Here is a 16775-nt window from a genome sequence, read left to right as displayed (position 1 = left end):
TTATATATATACATCATATGTGTATAAATCATATATCTGTATGGTATATACATAAAAATTATATGGAATATAATGCTGAGGTTATTTTTTAAGAATTTTTATAAGAGATGTTAATCAGGAATAATTGTTGAAATAAAAATAATAAAGTTGGTGATCATTTTGAATATGGAATTTAAAAAACATTGATGGTGAAAAAAATAAATATATAATTAGAAACACAGTGGGTGCTATAGGAAATACCATATGCTATAGGATCAACCATATTAACGGGGGAATGGATTCAACCTAGGCTGGCGTTCAGGGTAGATTTCCTGGAAGAAGTGATATGCTAATGCTTGGAGACAGAAAGCTGCGTGGGTGTTAGCTAGAGAAGGATGGAGGAGTTTGAGTAGCTACCAGGGAATAGAGAATAGGAGTTCCTGACATAGAGGAAGAGGGTATGATATAGACAGGAGTGAGAGAAGCCCACTATTTCTGGAGCAGAAGAGAGAAGGCAGAAGGATGCTATATGAAATGCAGTGTTTTCCTTATTCATTTAGACTTGAAACCTGGTAATTGTTTTTGTAATATCACCTCCTTTCATGTCACAGATCCCAATCGTAACCATGTTCTTCATATCTACCGCTTGTGTCCATTTCCCGTGCCTCTAAGTGAAGCCCTCATTTCTCATCTGTGCATTACTGTACCTGACTCTTAGCTGTTATTCTTTCTGCTCCTCATCTCCCTACTCAATCCCTTCTAACCATCACCAGATTAATCTTCCTAAAAAACATATTTCATATTTAATTATGTCACTGCTCTACTCACCCCCTCCCAAAAAACAACACACCTCTCTGCTGGCTTTCTACCAGGTTAAAGCTAAACCCTTTACCGTGGTGGTCAAGGCCCTCTATCCTGTGGCCACACTCTGCCTACCCATCTTCTGGCTTTTCTCTATGGGAAGTCATCTATTCTCTTTGTTAACAATTCAACAAATATTTATTGGACACTGACTATGTGCCAAGCATAGTTCTAGATCCCAGGGATACAGTTCCAGATAAGTAAGGTCCCTGCTTCGGGGAACTGAACATTCTAATGGGAGAAGACAAACAGTAAATGGAGACTTCTCAGATGGTGAAATAGTAGATGCTATGTAGAGCATTGTTAGAGTAGTGCCCTGGAAATTAGGTGGCAACTCGAGATTAAAAAGTCAGTGAAGTTCTCTTATAGGAGGTGTCATTTGAGCTGAGGTATGAATGGCAAGCAGCAGATAGCCATGGGATTGCATTGGGAAAAGCATTTCAGGCAGTGGATTGTGGGGACAATTTAGAAGCAGGCAGACCAGTAAAGAGTCTATTATAGCAGTCTGGGTAAATGATGGTGGCTTGGGCAAGAGTTGTAGTAGTGGAGATGGAGATAAATATATGCATTTGGGATATGTTTTGGAGATAACATCTATGGCAATAGATGTGAAGAGTGAGGGAAGAAAGTAGTTGAGGATAATGCCTAGAGTTTTGCCCTGTGTTGGGTGAAGCAATTCAATTTCAGGCAAAACAGGATACTGTTGTCAGCGCCTTTCCTATCATAAACCCTTCCCAGAATTTTCTAAAGAATATCCACTATCATTGCAGACTATTCTACTCCTTTCGTGGAACTAAAGTGAGTCCAGCGGGTTAGTAGTCAATATCCTCATTTATTTATCAACAGAGCATGAGAAGTTCTACCAGATCAACATCCCAGAAAGAGATAGAAGCATGATGCCATGCTAAAATCCAGTAGTCCCCATAGCTAAATCCCTCATGGAAAGCCAAGTGGCCTCCTGTTTCTTTTATGCAGGTGCCTTTTGGATCATTAGGGCTTCTCTGGGCCCCCCAGAATAGTGACACACAGGGTGAGGAAGGAAGGAGCCATGAACTACAGGAACCATGGCTGAGTCTTGAACAACACGGGAGTTAGCAGCTGCATAAGGTTGTGAAAGTTGTGAGCTTGTATACTACATTACTCTAGGGAGCACCATTTGCAGAGATCAGGATATATACAAACTACAAGCAAGATTAGGCAGTACTTAAGAAGGTTCCTCTGAACAGGGGTTGGCAAACTATAGCCCATGACTTGGGTCTGACTCCTTACCTGTTTTTATAAATAAAGTTTTATTGTAACACAAGCTCATCCATTTGTTTTTATATTGTCTGTGACCCACTTTCCTGCTACCATGGCCAAGTTGAGTATGAGACTGTTAGAAGTTCAAAATATTGAATGTCTGGCCCTTTAAGAAAAAGTTTGCATACCACTTACAGGATGGGGTCTTCTTCCAGTTGAAAAAAACCAAACTCATTTAGTTTGAAAAATTTCCTCTACTAATGGGCTAAGTACAAAAAATGTTTTATTATGCTTTATTTTTCCCGTTTCAAAGTTATCTTACTCTTTTGCAGTAATGCCTGAAAATTCAAACTTTCCATATCGGCGGTATGATCGGCTCCCTCCAATCCATCAATTCTCCATAGAAAGTGATACGGACCTCTCTGAGACTGCAGAGTTAATTGAGGAGTATGAGGTTTTTGATCCTACTAGACCTCGACCAAAAATCATTCTTGTCATAGGTATGAGGACAGAAAGCAAAATTCTTATGCTATTGCTATAGAGATTATGTTAATTATATGTATTTGCAAATACTAAGTTGGGTAATGACAAATAGAAACAAAAGTTCAAGAGACAGTAGATAGAAGTATTTTTAGCATAATTTTCAATAAAACAGAATTATTATAATTATATAATCTAATGCCTATTGCACTTTTATAGAATCTCATTACAATGTCCTAGAAATTCTCTATAATGAATTGGAAGTATTAATCTCCTCAAGATTTATTGTCCTATGGTTTTATCTGTTTAACTTTTAACAAGATAACTGAATCCATTAGAAGTTTTCTAAACATAGTATTTTTTTTGTTTTTTTTATGTTTTGTTAATCACCATACATTACATCATTACTTTTTGATGTAGTGTTCCATGATTCATTATTTGCATATAACACGCAGGGCTCCATGCAGAACGTGCCCTCCTTAATACCCATCATCAGGGTAACCCATCCTCCCATCCCCCTCCCCTCTAGAACCCTCAGTTTGTTTTTCAGAGTCCATCGTCTCTCATGGTTCATCTCCCGCTCTGGTTTCCCCCCTGCTATCTTCTTCTTCTTCTTCTTCTTTTTTTTTTTTAATAAACATGATATGTTTTTTTCTTTTTAACTCAACAAATTGAATTTTTATTCACTATTAACTTTAGAGGGTAATAATAATAATAACATGTTGGTAACAACTCATATAAATGAAATCTTACATATGGCAAACTGGCACCTAAAATAAAGTCTAAGTTTTGATGTTTCAGACAGGCAAATCTAATAGAATAGTGTTTTACACAGCACATAACATCTAAGTATTAATCAAAATAATAATAAAAGTTACTTTTTAACATTGCTTACTATGAATAAGTATGAAATTACTAGTCTGATATCATTTCACAAGGAATGGATATGGAAAATGTTGAAAGTCTTTTGCAAAATGCATTTTTGACCATTCTTGCAAATTCTAACTTCCTCAAAATCTGTAAAAATCATGAGGAGACCTGTGAACATGCAATATGTCATCATTGTCTCACATTCCAGTTTCACTCAGCTTTCACAGAGATGACCAAAAGTGAAAATCGAGTGTGAAATGTTCAAAGCTCTTCTTGTCAGTAACATTAACAGAGGACAAAATGAATACAGCCCCCATGCAAATAAGTACTGTTTCCAGGAGATATAATGATGATGGCAACTAGGAAAAAAGCATACAAATAAACACACCAAGCTATAACAAGAATTTAAGTTCACCAGAGTAGAAGGAGTGACATTGGTCCATCTCTCAGTGTGATGAAAATGAAATTGCAAATATATTTAACCCTGAATTGTTTAAAATAATATCGTAGGAAGAAAGTATAGAAACTCTCTTTCTAAAAGTCATTATTCTTACGACGTATGGTAGCCACCATTATGCCATAAATCTCTTACTGTTCTTGAAAATGGAATGTTGTCTGTGTATGCTTAAAAGTTTGAGGTCCTTACCTAGAGGATGAGGAAATGCTTTATTAAAACATAGAGCTACAGGTGAAGAATAATTGGAAATTATTTTGCTATTTTGTGATGAAATATTCTTTCAATTTTATTTTTCTTGTTGCTGTTACTAAAATTTTGGTGATTATTAATAGGATAAACAAATGGAGGCTTGTTTGTCCATGAAAAATGTGTAATACCAAAATGCTCTTGTGTAAAACAACACATACATGAATTTTTTGTGCACTGTGAATTTTATATGAAAATGACTAAAATATTTCAATAAACTAAGATCTTTGGAGAAAATATAAATGCTTCAAATCTCCCCCGCTTCAAAGAACTCCACAGTTCTTTTTTACTCAGTAAAATCAACTGGCTTCCCAAGAGTGTGATGGTTTTAGGCTTACACACTATAAAGTTTTATGTATTCCAGGAATGATGCAGAACCAATGAGTGTAAATAACTTCTAGATTTTAGAGGATTGAGATACGAGAAGAAAGGAAAAACCGAACTTTAGGTTATCTGAGAAAATTGGGGCAATTTTATGATTTTTGAGGAATTATAATTGTACCTGAAGCTTACAAATTTTATTGGTACCAGCCTAAAAAAGGAGTGGAGGAGGTTCAGATACCCACATGGTATTACATTCAAATAAACAAAATTTCCTTTCTGATGATGCAGAATGTTTATTAAAGCCAGCCTTCTTGGCACAGACATGAATCTCTCTTATGTTAATTATAAAATCTAAGAGTTAGATGGATCCTAATATTTATAAGTATTAGAGATAAATAAATAGAGTAAGATTAAGCTCACTCTGGTTTCAGAGAGAAGAACATGAAATTAATTTGTTAATCAAACCCACCTAATAAATTAATGTTATTCTCTTCCACTGTGCTACTCATGTTTGTGTTGTCTGTTATTTGCTTCCATTAGTTGACAAAATTTTTTTTTCCCGAAGGTGCCATAACTTTCCTAGCATGCTTGATTTTTTGTTTAATTCAGTGGGATTTATAATCTCTTAGTTTGATGGTTTATGAGATAAAGTGTGGAAATACAGTTTATGAAAGATAACTTTCATTCTTCAAGGATCAAATCAGCTCAAATTTGATGGAGTTATTCATATAATTTTTTATTTCAAGCCAATCCATGAACTGCACCATAGGTTAATAGGCCAGAAACAGCCATTTAGAACCAAAACTTACTTTTTATTTACAAAGTAATGAATTTAACCTAGTAGCAGTTCATAATGTTAAATCTAATAGGATAGGATTTAGAGTTTCTTAGAAAGAGAATGGTTAAACATGCAAACAAATTCCTATCCTGATTTTAATAAAGCAGCAAAAAGGGGAAACCACATGGTATCAGGTGTATTACTTGGTATTGGGGTTAAATGATTCTCATAGATCTTAGAATTCTGTGCTTTAAAAATTTTATTTTTATTTATGAATTTTTTAAAGATTTATTTGAGAGGGAGAGACAGAAAGAGCAAGCAAGGAGCCTGAGGCGGGGCTCCATCCCAGGACCCTGAGATCATGACCTGAGCCAAAATCAAAAGTCAGACACTTAACTAACTGAGCCACCCAGACGCCCCTGCACTTTAAAATTTTTAAAGAGGAAATAAGCCCTGGCCAACTGTGTCTACTCATTCAGAACTCTTCTCAGAAAAAACAAACAAAACACCTGTCTTTCTTTTTTACTTAGACCATTTGCAAAAAATAATTACTAAATAATTATATATAAAATGACTTCTACTCCCCCCAAAAGCTTGATATATTGAATTAGTAGGGAGAACATCAACTCACTTTTCTATTGAATTTTTTCAATATTACTTAATAAATTATAATTATTTTCAGTGAGTATTACCAAAACATTTCATTCCTTATTAGACATTAACCTTTAGAAATATTTTGTCTATAGTCAATAATTTATGCTTAAATACTTGAAAATATTTCATTTTGGTAATTACTAAGAAGTAACAAATCGGGGCACCTGGGTGGCTCAGTTGGTTAAGCCTCTGACTTCAGCTCGGGTCATGATCTCAGTGTCCTGGGATCTAGCCCAGAGTCATTGGGCTCCCTGCTCCGAGAGAAGTCTGCTTTGCCCTCTTATTCTCCTTCTATCCCTCCTTCTCCCCCTGCTCATGCTCTCTCTCTCCCATATAAGTAGAGTCTTTAAAGAAAAAAAAAAAGTAACAAATCAAAATCAGGCTGGGCTGATTGCTATGTGCTTTATTTAGAAATTTGTTCAGATTTTAGATTCTAGTTAGTCTAGGTTGTTTAGAAATATAAATTAAAATAATCCAATATGATTGGAAATAAAATCTGAGGCATATATTTTATAATTATTTTAGGACTTAAGCTTCTAAAAAGTAAATGGTAATTATCAACGATTAGTATTGAGTAAGGTTGCAAAATGTTGATTACTTCATACTAATATATTACAAAATTGAAATTATCATGAGCTCTATGAAACTGTTCTGCTTTAAGAACCTATTCCATTCATTCTGTATTCATTACATAAAACTTCTGTGGAATTTAAAGGAGATGAAGCAAGGAGACCCATGAACGGAGTTAAGAAAAAAAAAAGATTTAAATAAACTGTCAATATTGATGTCCCTTTGGGTTTAAAAATAATAGTTACATTTCACCAAATTGCACATTAGCTCTTTGTTGGTATGGAACACATGTGTGTTATTTTGGTCATTGTCTCTTGTGTCCCATAGATTTTTCTTTGATTATAAAGGAAAAAACAATTAGGTTTTACAAAGAAGAACATGAAACAATTTCTTTCAACTGCATTGTCCAATTTTCTAAATTAGTTATTTACAAAAATAAGTAAAGGAAAAGATGTCTCTTTCCTCTAATAAAGTTGATCGTCATTCTGTCCTTCCCTTGGCTAAGTCTATACTTGCTCTGCATTCAGAGTTAGCACCAAGAATGGCACGAGCGTGGAGTTGCCCACTCTGCTGTTGGTGATCCAGACTCTGCATCTCAAGGCAGGGGTAGTAGCTGTATAAAAAGGAGTTTCTTCTTGTATCAGAAGGTCACAATTTTGCCTATTTTAACTGATAGGTGGTCCAGGAAGTGGAAAGGGTACTCAAAGTTTGAAAATTGCAGAACGTTATGGATTCCAATACATTTCGGTGGGAGAATTATTACGAAAGAAGATCCACAATACCAGCAGCAATAGGAAATGGAGTCTTATTGCCAAAATAATTACAACTGGAGAATTGGCCCCACAGGTACTGCTGTGTAATTTGCTTCTATTCTGCAAAGATTTTTATAGCAGTGGTGAGTGTAAGCTTAACTGTGTTTTTTCATCTTTTTTTTTTAATTTGTAAAAGGAAACGACAATTACAGAGATAAAACAGAAATTGATGCAAATACCTGATGAAGAAGGCATTGTTATCGATGGCTTTCCAAGAGATGTTGCCCAGGCTCTATCTTTTGAGGACCAAGTAAGAATATCTCTATATTTTAAATGACCTATTTTTGCTTAAAACTTTGAGATTAAAAAAAAAAGATTTCTTGGAAGACTTGCTGTTGTTCTGAAAGAATTCTGGTCTGAAAACAGGAAAGTACATCAGTATGGATTAGCAGAAGGTCATTTCCTTGGCATGCACGCCTAAAAATTGAAGGCCATCTCTGCCAAAAAAAATAAAAACTAATAATAGAATTCATGATTTTTATCTAAAAATGCAAATCTCTCTGAATTTTTTTCAAAATACTTTACCTAAGATTATGTTTTGAATCTTTAATTACTTAAAACAAGCCTGTCCATACTGCCCAGCAATATAAAACACCACCCTGTACTTATATTGTTACCAAATTAGGAAGCCCTCTTAACTGGGGTGTAAAATACTAAACCACCTACCTATAACAAGGTAGGGTTCAGGTAGCCGAAGTTTACTCAAATTTCAGTAGACTATGCATGCTCAACACCTAATATGTACATTTTTAAGGGAAATAAATCAATTAAGATATTTTGCATATCTATTGAATCTTTGAGAAGCAGGGTGACTGATTTTTCATGTAAAATTTTAATTACAAAAATAACACTGTGGTCATAAAAATTTTAAGTCCAGTGTAAAAAGTAAAAGTTCATTAATACCCTTATTCCATTCCACTGCCCTCCTCTCCTAAGAAATAGAAACACTGTTAAGCTGGTTATAGATCCTTCTAGGCTATTTTCTGTACATTAAACACACACACAGCCATGCATGTAGATGTGTGCATGCTCATATACAAATGCATTTTTAATTTTCATAGCTATTTCCAAATGGTCCTCCAAAAAAGACTTTTCCAAGTTATAGTCCCATCAACATTGAATGAAGTATATTTCTCCAGATCCTTTCCAACCAGATAGAATTCATAGTTAAGATTTTTGCCAACCTGATAAGAAACAGTATTTCATCTTTTAAATGTACATTTCTTGAGTTACTACTAGAGTTAAGTACACTTTCAGATACTTTACTGCCGATTTCTATTTCTCATGTAAATTATCTGCTTTCCTTTGCCTGTTTTTTCTATGGACTTGTTTATCTTTTTCTTAGCTTTTAACATATTACAGATATGATATCAGAGAGAACAAAGTCAAATCAGATGTAAATTTGTATGTCATATAAAAGAAGTCTGGGGTTAGGCCGTTCAAAGCCAGAAGTCGGCTTCATAAAGCCTCTCTGAATATTCAGGTTAACTGTTTGGGGACATCTGTTGTGCTGGAATGTCTTTCTCCCCTCCTCAGGTTTCTCTTTCCCGCAGTACTCCGGAACCTTCCATGCTTTCTCAGTTTAAGGACTTGGTTCTAATTGCTCAGGCCTTGACGAGAGAAAAACTAGAAAAATCAATTTGTTGTTGTTGCCTCACCCGATGTTGCTGTTGAAAATGGGTACTGTGGCAGTTGTTTTATGTGAGTCTTGGCTATTAGTGGAGGCCCAAGAGAGCCAAGGCAGGCATCCCCACTCAAACCCAGTCCCCCCTATGTATTGAATAACATGCATTTGGTGGGCACAAGCAGCAGGAGCTTCTTGATTTTTCTTCTCTCTTGCCTTTCGAACGTGATGTGAGTCTCTTTCTTCTCCCCTGAATAATAACTCCCCTGAACTCAGGTAGATCTCTTAGCTTTCCTGGTCACTTTAAAATATTAACAGACAGGGGCTCCTGGGTGGCTCAGTCGGTTAAGGGTCCAACTCTTGATTTCAGCTCAGGTCATGATCTCAGGGTCGTGGGATGGAGCCCCAGGTCGGACTCTGTGCTCAGTGGGGAGTCTGCTTGAGATTCTTTCCCCCTCCCTCTCCTTCTGCCCCTCTGCCCCTCCCCCCTCTCTTAAATAAAAAAAATAAATGAATCTTTCAAATAGTAACAGATAGTTTCACTTTCCGGTAATAAAAAGCCCAGTCCACAATTATATCTCAATAAAGCTGGGGAAATTTTTTTCATTAAAAAAAAAGAAGTCCAATATGAAATGAAAACTTCAGTTTTCCATTCAGTTTAACATGTCTTCTTGGACCTGGTTCAGCCTCAGGAATCCAAAGTGATGTCTCAGACTCCTGAAATTCTTCCTCACGTGACTTACAGTGGGGCAGGTAGTGGGGAAGGGGTAGGAAACGTGTAGCTCTCTGCCAACACTCTGGATGTCTGACCAGTCTCCATTTTCTCTTACAAAGCCTGCACATGGGTGATGGGCCAGGGGTCATAATACTGGTTGGGGACACCTGTTAACAAGTTCTATAAAATGGTCTGGTATCTCTCTGTAAGACATGCAGTCACTTGCATTTGCTGTTCTCAGCCATTCGTCCGAGGCTGGAAAAGTCCAGTCTGACATCTTTCTTAGGCTGGCGTTGTAACAGCCTAGAGGTTCTTGGCCACTGCAAGCAGAACGATTGTGCTGAGGTTGATGCCACCACAGCTGAGCTCCCAGAGTTCAGAGGGTGCAGAGGCAAAGCTGAAGTGTTTATGTAAAGCAAAGTGTTAGGGTCCACCCTGATTACTCCGTACCCTATGTAGGCTTAAGCTCTTGTGGTGTCTGTTTTTCTGGTACCATTCCTGACACCAAATGGGTGAGAGTTTTCCCTACCAATTCTCCAGTCCTCAACACAAACAAGATGTCTGATCATTGCATTCAATTCTAACACTAACTATCCAAGTTAGTATGGACCCTACCGGTTATGGGCTCAGTCCCACAAGACTGCCCCCACAGTCTTGAGGTCAGTCACAAGTTCCAGAGGCCACCTGTATTTCTGTCCAATCACGTATAAATTCTGGGGTTCCCACAACACCCTCATCAGTTTCAATAATTTGCTAGAATGACTCACAGAACTCAAGAAAATGCTTTACTTACATTTAGGGGATTATGACGAAGGTACAATTCAGAAATAGCCAAACGGAAGAGATGTGTAGGGCACAGTGTGGGATTGGGAATGCAGAGCTTCCATGTTCTCTCTGAGTGCACCACCCTCCCAGCACTTCAGCATGTTTACCAACCCAAAAGCTCTCCAAACATCATTGCTGAGTTTTTCTAACCCAATCTCTCTCCTTCTTCCTGGAGACCAGGGAGTGGGGCTGAAAGTTCCCACCTTCTAATCTCATGTTTGGTCTCTCTGCCAACAAACTCCAATAGTTTGTCATTATTTTGGGCCCCACCTAAGTCACTTCACTAGCTTAGACTGAGGTATGGTCAGAAGGTGTTCGTTATGAACAACAGAAGACAGTCCTATCACTCAGGTAATTCTGAAGGTTTTAAAAGCTCTGTGCCAGGAATCAGGGACAACAACTAAATATATATTTTTCGTTATACCACAACTCCACAAGGTTTTTCTTTAATTAGCTCTTTTGTGTGTGCCTGTGGACCCATATATACATGCATGCAGAAATTTTCCCCAAGACTTCCTCACAGGTCCAGGGCGTAAGAAGAGATGGATTTCTTATATTGGCCATATACTACTGATGGTCTTACCTAGCACTTAAGTGTCTTATAGGACAAAGAAGTGTATTTTTTTCTATTAGGGAATAGTATCATTGTGAAGTGCAGATTGACTAGACAACTTTTCTCCTTGAGGTCATTTAGGGACCATGGTTCCTTCCACGTTGTTGTTCTGCCATCTCCTGGGATGCTTTCCTCATCTGTAGGGTCAAAGAAGGGTTGCTACCACATATGGTTCCAGCTGGCACATAAAGGGAAGAGAACATAAACCTCTGAAGGTCTGAAGTCCCAGATCTGGATAGTGCTCACATAGCAATTTTAAGAATTTAGTCATGTTGCAATTGTGAGGCAGGCTGGGAAGTATAATCCAGCTGGGTGACCAGATGCCTGCCTACAGTTCTGTAACTATGGAAGGATCAGAAAACGAACTGGCAACTTCTACCACAGTTTGCCCCTCTGGCAATCCAAATGTCGGCATGCTCCCTTCTTCCCAACATAGAATGTACTCACTCACCCCCAAGGAAAACACTCAGAGTGCCATCATTAGATCAAAAATCAAGAATCTCTACTTCATGTAAGTTCTCTCCATTAAGTCCAGATTAGACTCTTCAACCACCTACAAACTGAACATCACATTGTCTTCCCACCCTACCACCAATAAATAGTGGAGGAACAAGATCAGGAGAAGTGAAATAAAGGCTCCTGTTCAGAAAAGGGAATTTTGTGGTATATGACTACCAATATATGTGGTAGTCACTGAACCATAGCAAATAACAAATCCTTTCCCTAGCAGTAGAGTGATTTCAACTCCTCGTTCTCAATTGTCTTCTGAAGCCCTTGGCTTTCTGAAAAGTTATTCTTGTCCATTATCCTGCATGGTCACATCGAAGTATTGTGTTGAGAGACTATGCCTTCTTTGGGAGCTGTTCTTAATTTGAAAAACAAAAAACAAAACAAGCTTTTTCTGGCTAGGCTTATGGTTGTTTGGGTAAAACCATTTCCTCAAAAATTTGGTAAGTGTCTGCTGTATTTGCTTCCAGTTAGTTCCATGTGCCGGTAATTACACCCAAGTTCTTTTCTAGATATAGATATTAAGCTGCTTTCTTTCTTTGTTTTCTCATTTTGATGGTAGTTACTTTGAGGCCATATAAAAAACAGGCAGCATCCTTAATCTGGGTTTTGCCTCAGGGCTGGGTCTTCTTCTCTTTGGAGGTATAGAAGCAGTTGATTTTTTCAACCTGGTAAGTCTTAAGTTACTGGACACTTTCTTTTCTCTTTATCTGTTTACAAATTGGTCAGTTCTTTCTCAGGTTTATCTATTTCTTGTTGTATGTTGCTAAATGCAATAGAGAACAGTCAACACATATGATCATTCTAGCTCTTTCTGGTCATTTCTTCTCTAGCTGTGGGCTCCATAGGAACATGGTCTACCTTCCAAGTTACCACAAGTAATAGTTGTACCAAATACTTGGCAGTGGCAGACCAAGTGTTATTAATTTTCCAGCCTAAAATTTCTTTCTCTTACTGCCCAAGTGAATCAACGCCACATACGGTCATTAGTTTGATATAGTAGTACCCCACTTATATGACTAAATTGTCTATATTATTTAGAGTAAATCCAGGATGCTGTAATAAAAAGGCACAATGACACAGTGACATAACACAGAAACTTATTTCTCTTGTATGTAACAGCTGCACCGTGAATGAGGGCAGAGAACCTTCAGCCCGTACAGTCATTCAGAGATGCAGGTCATTGTTCCTCTAACTCCTAGGACAATGGTTCTCAATTTTTTTTTGGTCACAAGACCCTTTTACATTTTTAAAAATTATTAAAGACCTCAAAAAGCTTTCATTACATGGACTATATCTACTGATATCATATGAGAAATAAAAACAGAAATTTAAAAATATTAAGTCATTTTAAAATAACAATAAATCCATGCAGGTTAACATAAATAACACATTTTTATGAAAAGTGACCCTATTTTCCAAAACAACAACAAAATAGTGATAAGAGAAACATTACATTTTGCAAATCCCTTTAATTTCTAACTTAGTAAAAGACAGCTGGATTCTTAGGTCTGCTTTTGCATTCCAACTGCTGTGATATCATGCTTCATGTAGACACTGGAAAACTCCATTGTGCGTTTGTGAGAGAATGAAGGTGAAAAAGGCATGTAATTTGTTAGTATAAAAATAGCTTTGAAAAAAAAAATAGCTTTGACCTGTGGCCTCCCTGAAAGGGTCTCAGCAATCTCCAGGGGTTTCAAGAGCTCACTTGGAGAACCCTGGGACATGTTTGACATTTGCATGGTGAAAGTGAGGTCAGCCGTGCCATGCCCCAAGGCCAGCTTCCACCTGGTTGGAAGGGGACAAAAGTGCAGAAGGCATGTGCTCACCTTCTTAAGTCCCAGACCCCAAGGTGCGCACATTAGTCTTCACAGTACATTGATGAGAACTGAAGTCACATGGCTACATCCTAACTTCAAGGGCCACTGGACAATGGAGTCACGTGTTTGGGCATGACCTGCCTACAGAACTGTTATTGTGGAAGATGGGAAAACAGATTTTGAGAGACAGCCAGCAGTTTCTACCACAAGCAGCATGCTTTCTTTCCCACCCTTACTTCTCAGTCTAACAGCTGAGCTCTCCCAGCCCTTGGCCTGCCATTGCAGGGGGCAGGGAGGAGATGGAGACACTCCTTGCTGCCAGAGCATAGCCCTGGTCTCCTCCTTGCATTTCGTGGTAGGTCCTTACTATCTGAAAAATTTCTTCTCACCTTCCACCTGATTGTTGAAAAGAAATAACAAATTAGTGAGGGGAAAGGAATCAAAATGGGCAAAAATGGGAAATCTAAGATCTTTTCACCACCAAGCAAACGTACTGCATAGCCAAGATTTTGCTAGATAGCCCAGAGTCCAAGGTGAAACCTAATAAGCAAAGTGTTTTTTTTAAAGGTTGTAGAATTTCATAGTTCATGGATGAACCTCTGTACTAGATTTCTGTACTGAGGATTTATTACAAACAGTAAAGCTGAAACCAGTAAGAACTCAAAGGTGCTATTCTTGAAAATGGAGGAGGAAAGCCTACACTAAATCTATTTTTTTTTAACTAACAGTAATTAACAATATATTCAACTCTCTGGCTCCAGCTAATTTTCCAATTATATTTTCTACCTCTGCATTCTACATGCTGGATTACTCCCTATTTCTCACGGTGATCTGCTCCTGCTATTTCCTCAGTGCTATTTATATCATCCCCTAAGTTTTTTCTTTCACTGTGCATTCTGTTTTTGAGCTCTGTTTGTGATACAAATAGACTTAACTTATTCTTTTAACTGCTTTATAATGCTACATTCTATAAATATGTCATATTAGCAGGCGATCAAGTTACTTTAAAATTTCTGTTACTGCCAACAATACTATGACCAACATCCTTGAACACATCTCCCTTTGCATATGTGAAGATCTCTCAGGAATATTTCTAGAAATGGATTTTCTAATGTAGAAGGAATGTGTGTGGGGGGGATACAGTTTTAAATCTATATTTTAGATTTTTAAAAATATGATATTAAAAAGTGGCCCCATAAATTTATGATTCCTTTTTTCCCATTTCTCCATACCTCACCAATACTTAATTTCAAATCTGTTTTATTTTAGGTTGTCTGATGGATTAGAAATGTAAATGTTTTGGCATTGCTATTTTATTTTGCGTTCTCTTAATCCCTAGCGAACTGAAATGTTTTTTAAATGTGTTTGTTGGCTATTTGTATCTCCTTTTTTGAGAATTGCCAAAATATAACCTTGGCACCTTTTTGTCTGATGGATTGTTTGAGTTTTTATTACTGATTTGGACATTCTAGATACTAATCTTTTGCTGTGTATTTTGATTATGTTTTTTCCATTTATATTTTTCCAAATTGTGGCAGAGAGACATACAGAATTATGTCCTATCTTTTGTCCTACAGAAGTTTTAAATTTTAATATGGTAAATTTATCAGCATTTTTTTGGGTTTTACATTTAGATCTTAAGAAAATGTTCCCTGCAGTCTCATAAAAATATTCTACATTTTTCTATTTATTTTTAATTTTGTTTTGAAGTTCAGGTATTTATTCTATCTGCATTAATTGTTGTGCATAGTGTGAGGTAGAGATAGAATTTTATTGTATGTTTTAAATGGAAATGAAAAATGTATCCTGTGGTTCAAAGATTGCTTGTTGCCTTGTACGTATTTTCCTCAATGAAATGACTTATTCCTGGATAGACACGGGTGTGCTTTGTCTCTTTATATTTTTCTGCATCAATATCATGGTTTCAATCAAAGAACTCTAAGTTATATCCTGATGCTTGAAGGACAATCTCTTCCCTTTCTTTTTTTAGTTGGCTATGCCTATATATTTACTCTTCTTTATGAATTTCAGAATCAATTTGTCAGACACATAAAAAAAACTGTTGAGATTTTATTTACATTTCAATATAGATCATATTATATATAGATGAATTTTCAGAGAACTGACATCTTCCCATCCATGAACATTGCCCTATCATTTCATTTACTCAGGTCTTGGTTTATGTTCCTCAATAAGTAAAGTTTTATAGTTTTCCGTAGGAAAGACTTGTACAATTTTTGTTGGTTTTGTTCCTGGTTTGCTGCTATTATAAATAAGCTACTTTTTCCCTAACCAATTCTCAATTGATCTTTGTGGAATTTTTGTGTTAGTGTGTCTGTCTGTCTCTGCCCCCCCCCCCCCCCCAGGTAGGCTTCTGTTCTGTCCTTAGGGCAGAGCGGTCTCATTCATGCTGTACACTTCCTTCCATTCTTTTTATTTTCCCACCACTCCCACTCTCATGACCCCCACACCTGCCCTGCTACCTTAATATATTTCTTTACTACATTGGGTTCTAGTCAGTGTTTGTTGAAGTGGAAGACAGATGTTAGTGTCATGAATATCCAGAAAAGGACTCAGGTGATTGCTTCAAAAGTGATCTTGAGTTCCATCTCTCAGACCCTCATCTAATTCAGTGGAGTTGGTTATAATGTCAATGGACTACAGTGGGTTTTGACTCTCCTTTTCTATGTGCTTTTGGCTGATTTACCAACCCTCTTGAGGCCTCAGTGTTTTCCTTTGAAGAATGAGTATAATAAGATCACACAGGGTTATTGTAAAGATTAAATACAATCATGTACCTATAGTCCTTAGCACAATGTGTGGCTCATAGTGACTGCTTAACAAAAGGAAGTGGTTATTACGATTAGACATGTTGAGGACAAATACTCCATGGATTTGTACAATGGAAGGGCCTTCAATAGCCCTCCCTTCCTATTTGACAGAAGCTTTGAAGGTAAAAGGACCTTCAGGCTCCTTCTAGGGGAACCTTCAGATTGATGATACAGCCCTCAGAGGCCACCTTGAGGTGTTAAGGCAGCCCAGAACAGCTCTGCTTTTATTTTATGTTCTGAGGTTCCAGGCAAAACTCTGTTGAAAGAAATTTTTCTTGTGCTAAAAATGGCTAGAACCACTTCAGTGATCTGTCAGCTAGAGTCGGGACATTCACACTGTGGGGCAGAAACACTTGGAAGCCCACTGATGAGTAGGGGTGTTCTCAGTACGCATCTTGGCTTTCCGTATTTCAGCCAAGCCAGTGTCCCGCTCCCCCACCCCCGTTCTGGGTACCCTCTTTTGATTTCATCCATTTTTCCTGCTAGTTTCTCCTTTCTTGGGAGTGGTCCCACAGAGATGCCTCCTTTCCTTTCCTAGCTAGGCTTGTGCATCCACATCCACGTGGTTTT

At 37.3% G+C, this 16775-nt stretch overlaps 1 protein-coding gene across 1 annotated transcript in view; it reads left to right on the top strand.

Moving 5' to 3' along the window:
- The window catches only part of AK5 (adenylate kinase 5), a 239683-nt gene that overhangs the window by 8459 nt on the left and 214449 nt on the right, over window positions 1-16775 (top strand). Inside the window, exons 3-5 of the mRNA XM_035018241.1 lie at window positions 2412-2579; window positions 7135-7304; window positions 7407-7520. Of these exons, the coding sequence (XP_034874132.1) occupies window positions 2412-2579; window positions 7135-7304; window positions 7407-7520 (452 nt within the window). The remainder of the gene's footprint in view (window positions 1-2411; window positions 2580-7134; window positions 7305-7406; window positions 7521-16775) is intronic.

The sequence above is a fragment of the Mirounga leonina genome, unplaced genomic scaffold (genome assembly GCF_011800145.1).
Source record: "Mirounga leonina isolate KUSES-001 unplaced genomic scaffold, KU_Mleo_1.0 Mir_173, whole genome shotgun sequence".
Taxonomy (NCBI): Eukaryota; Metazoa; Chordata; class Mammalia; order Carnivora; family Phocidae; genus Mirounga; species Mirounga leonina.
This window is presented reverse-complemented; position numbering and strand designations above follow the sequence as displayed.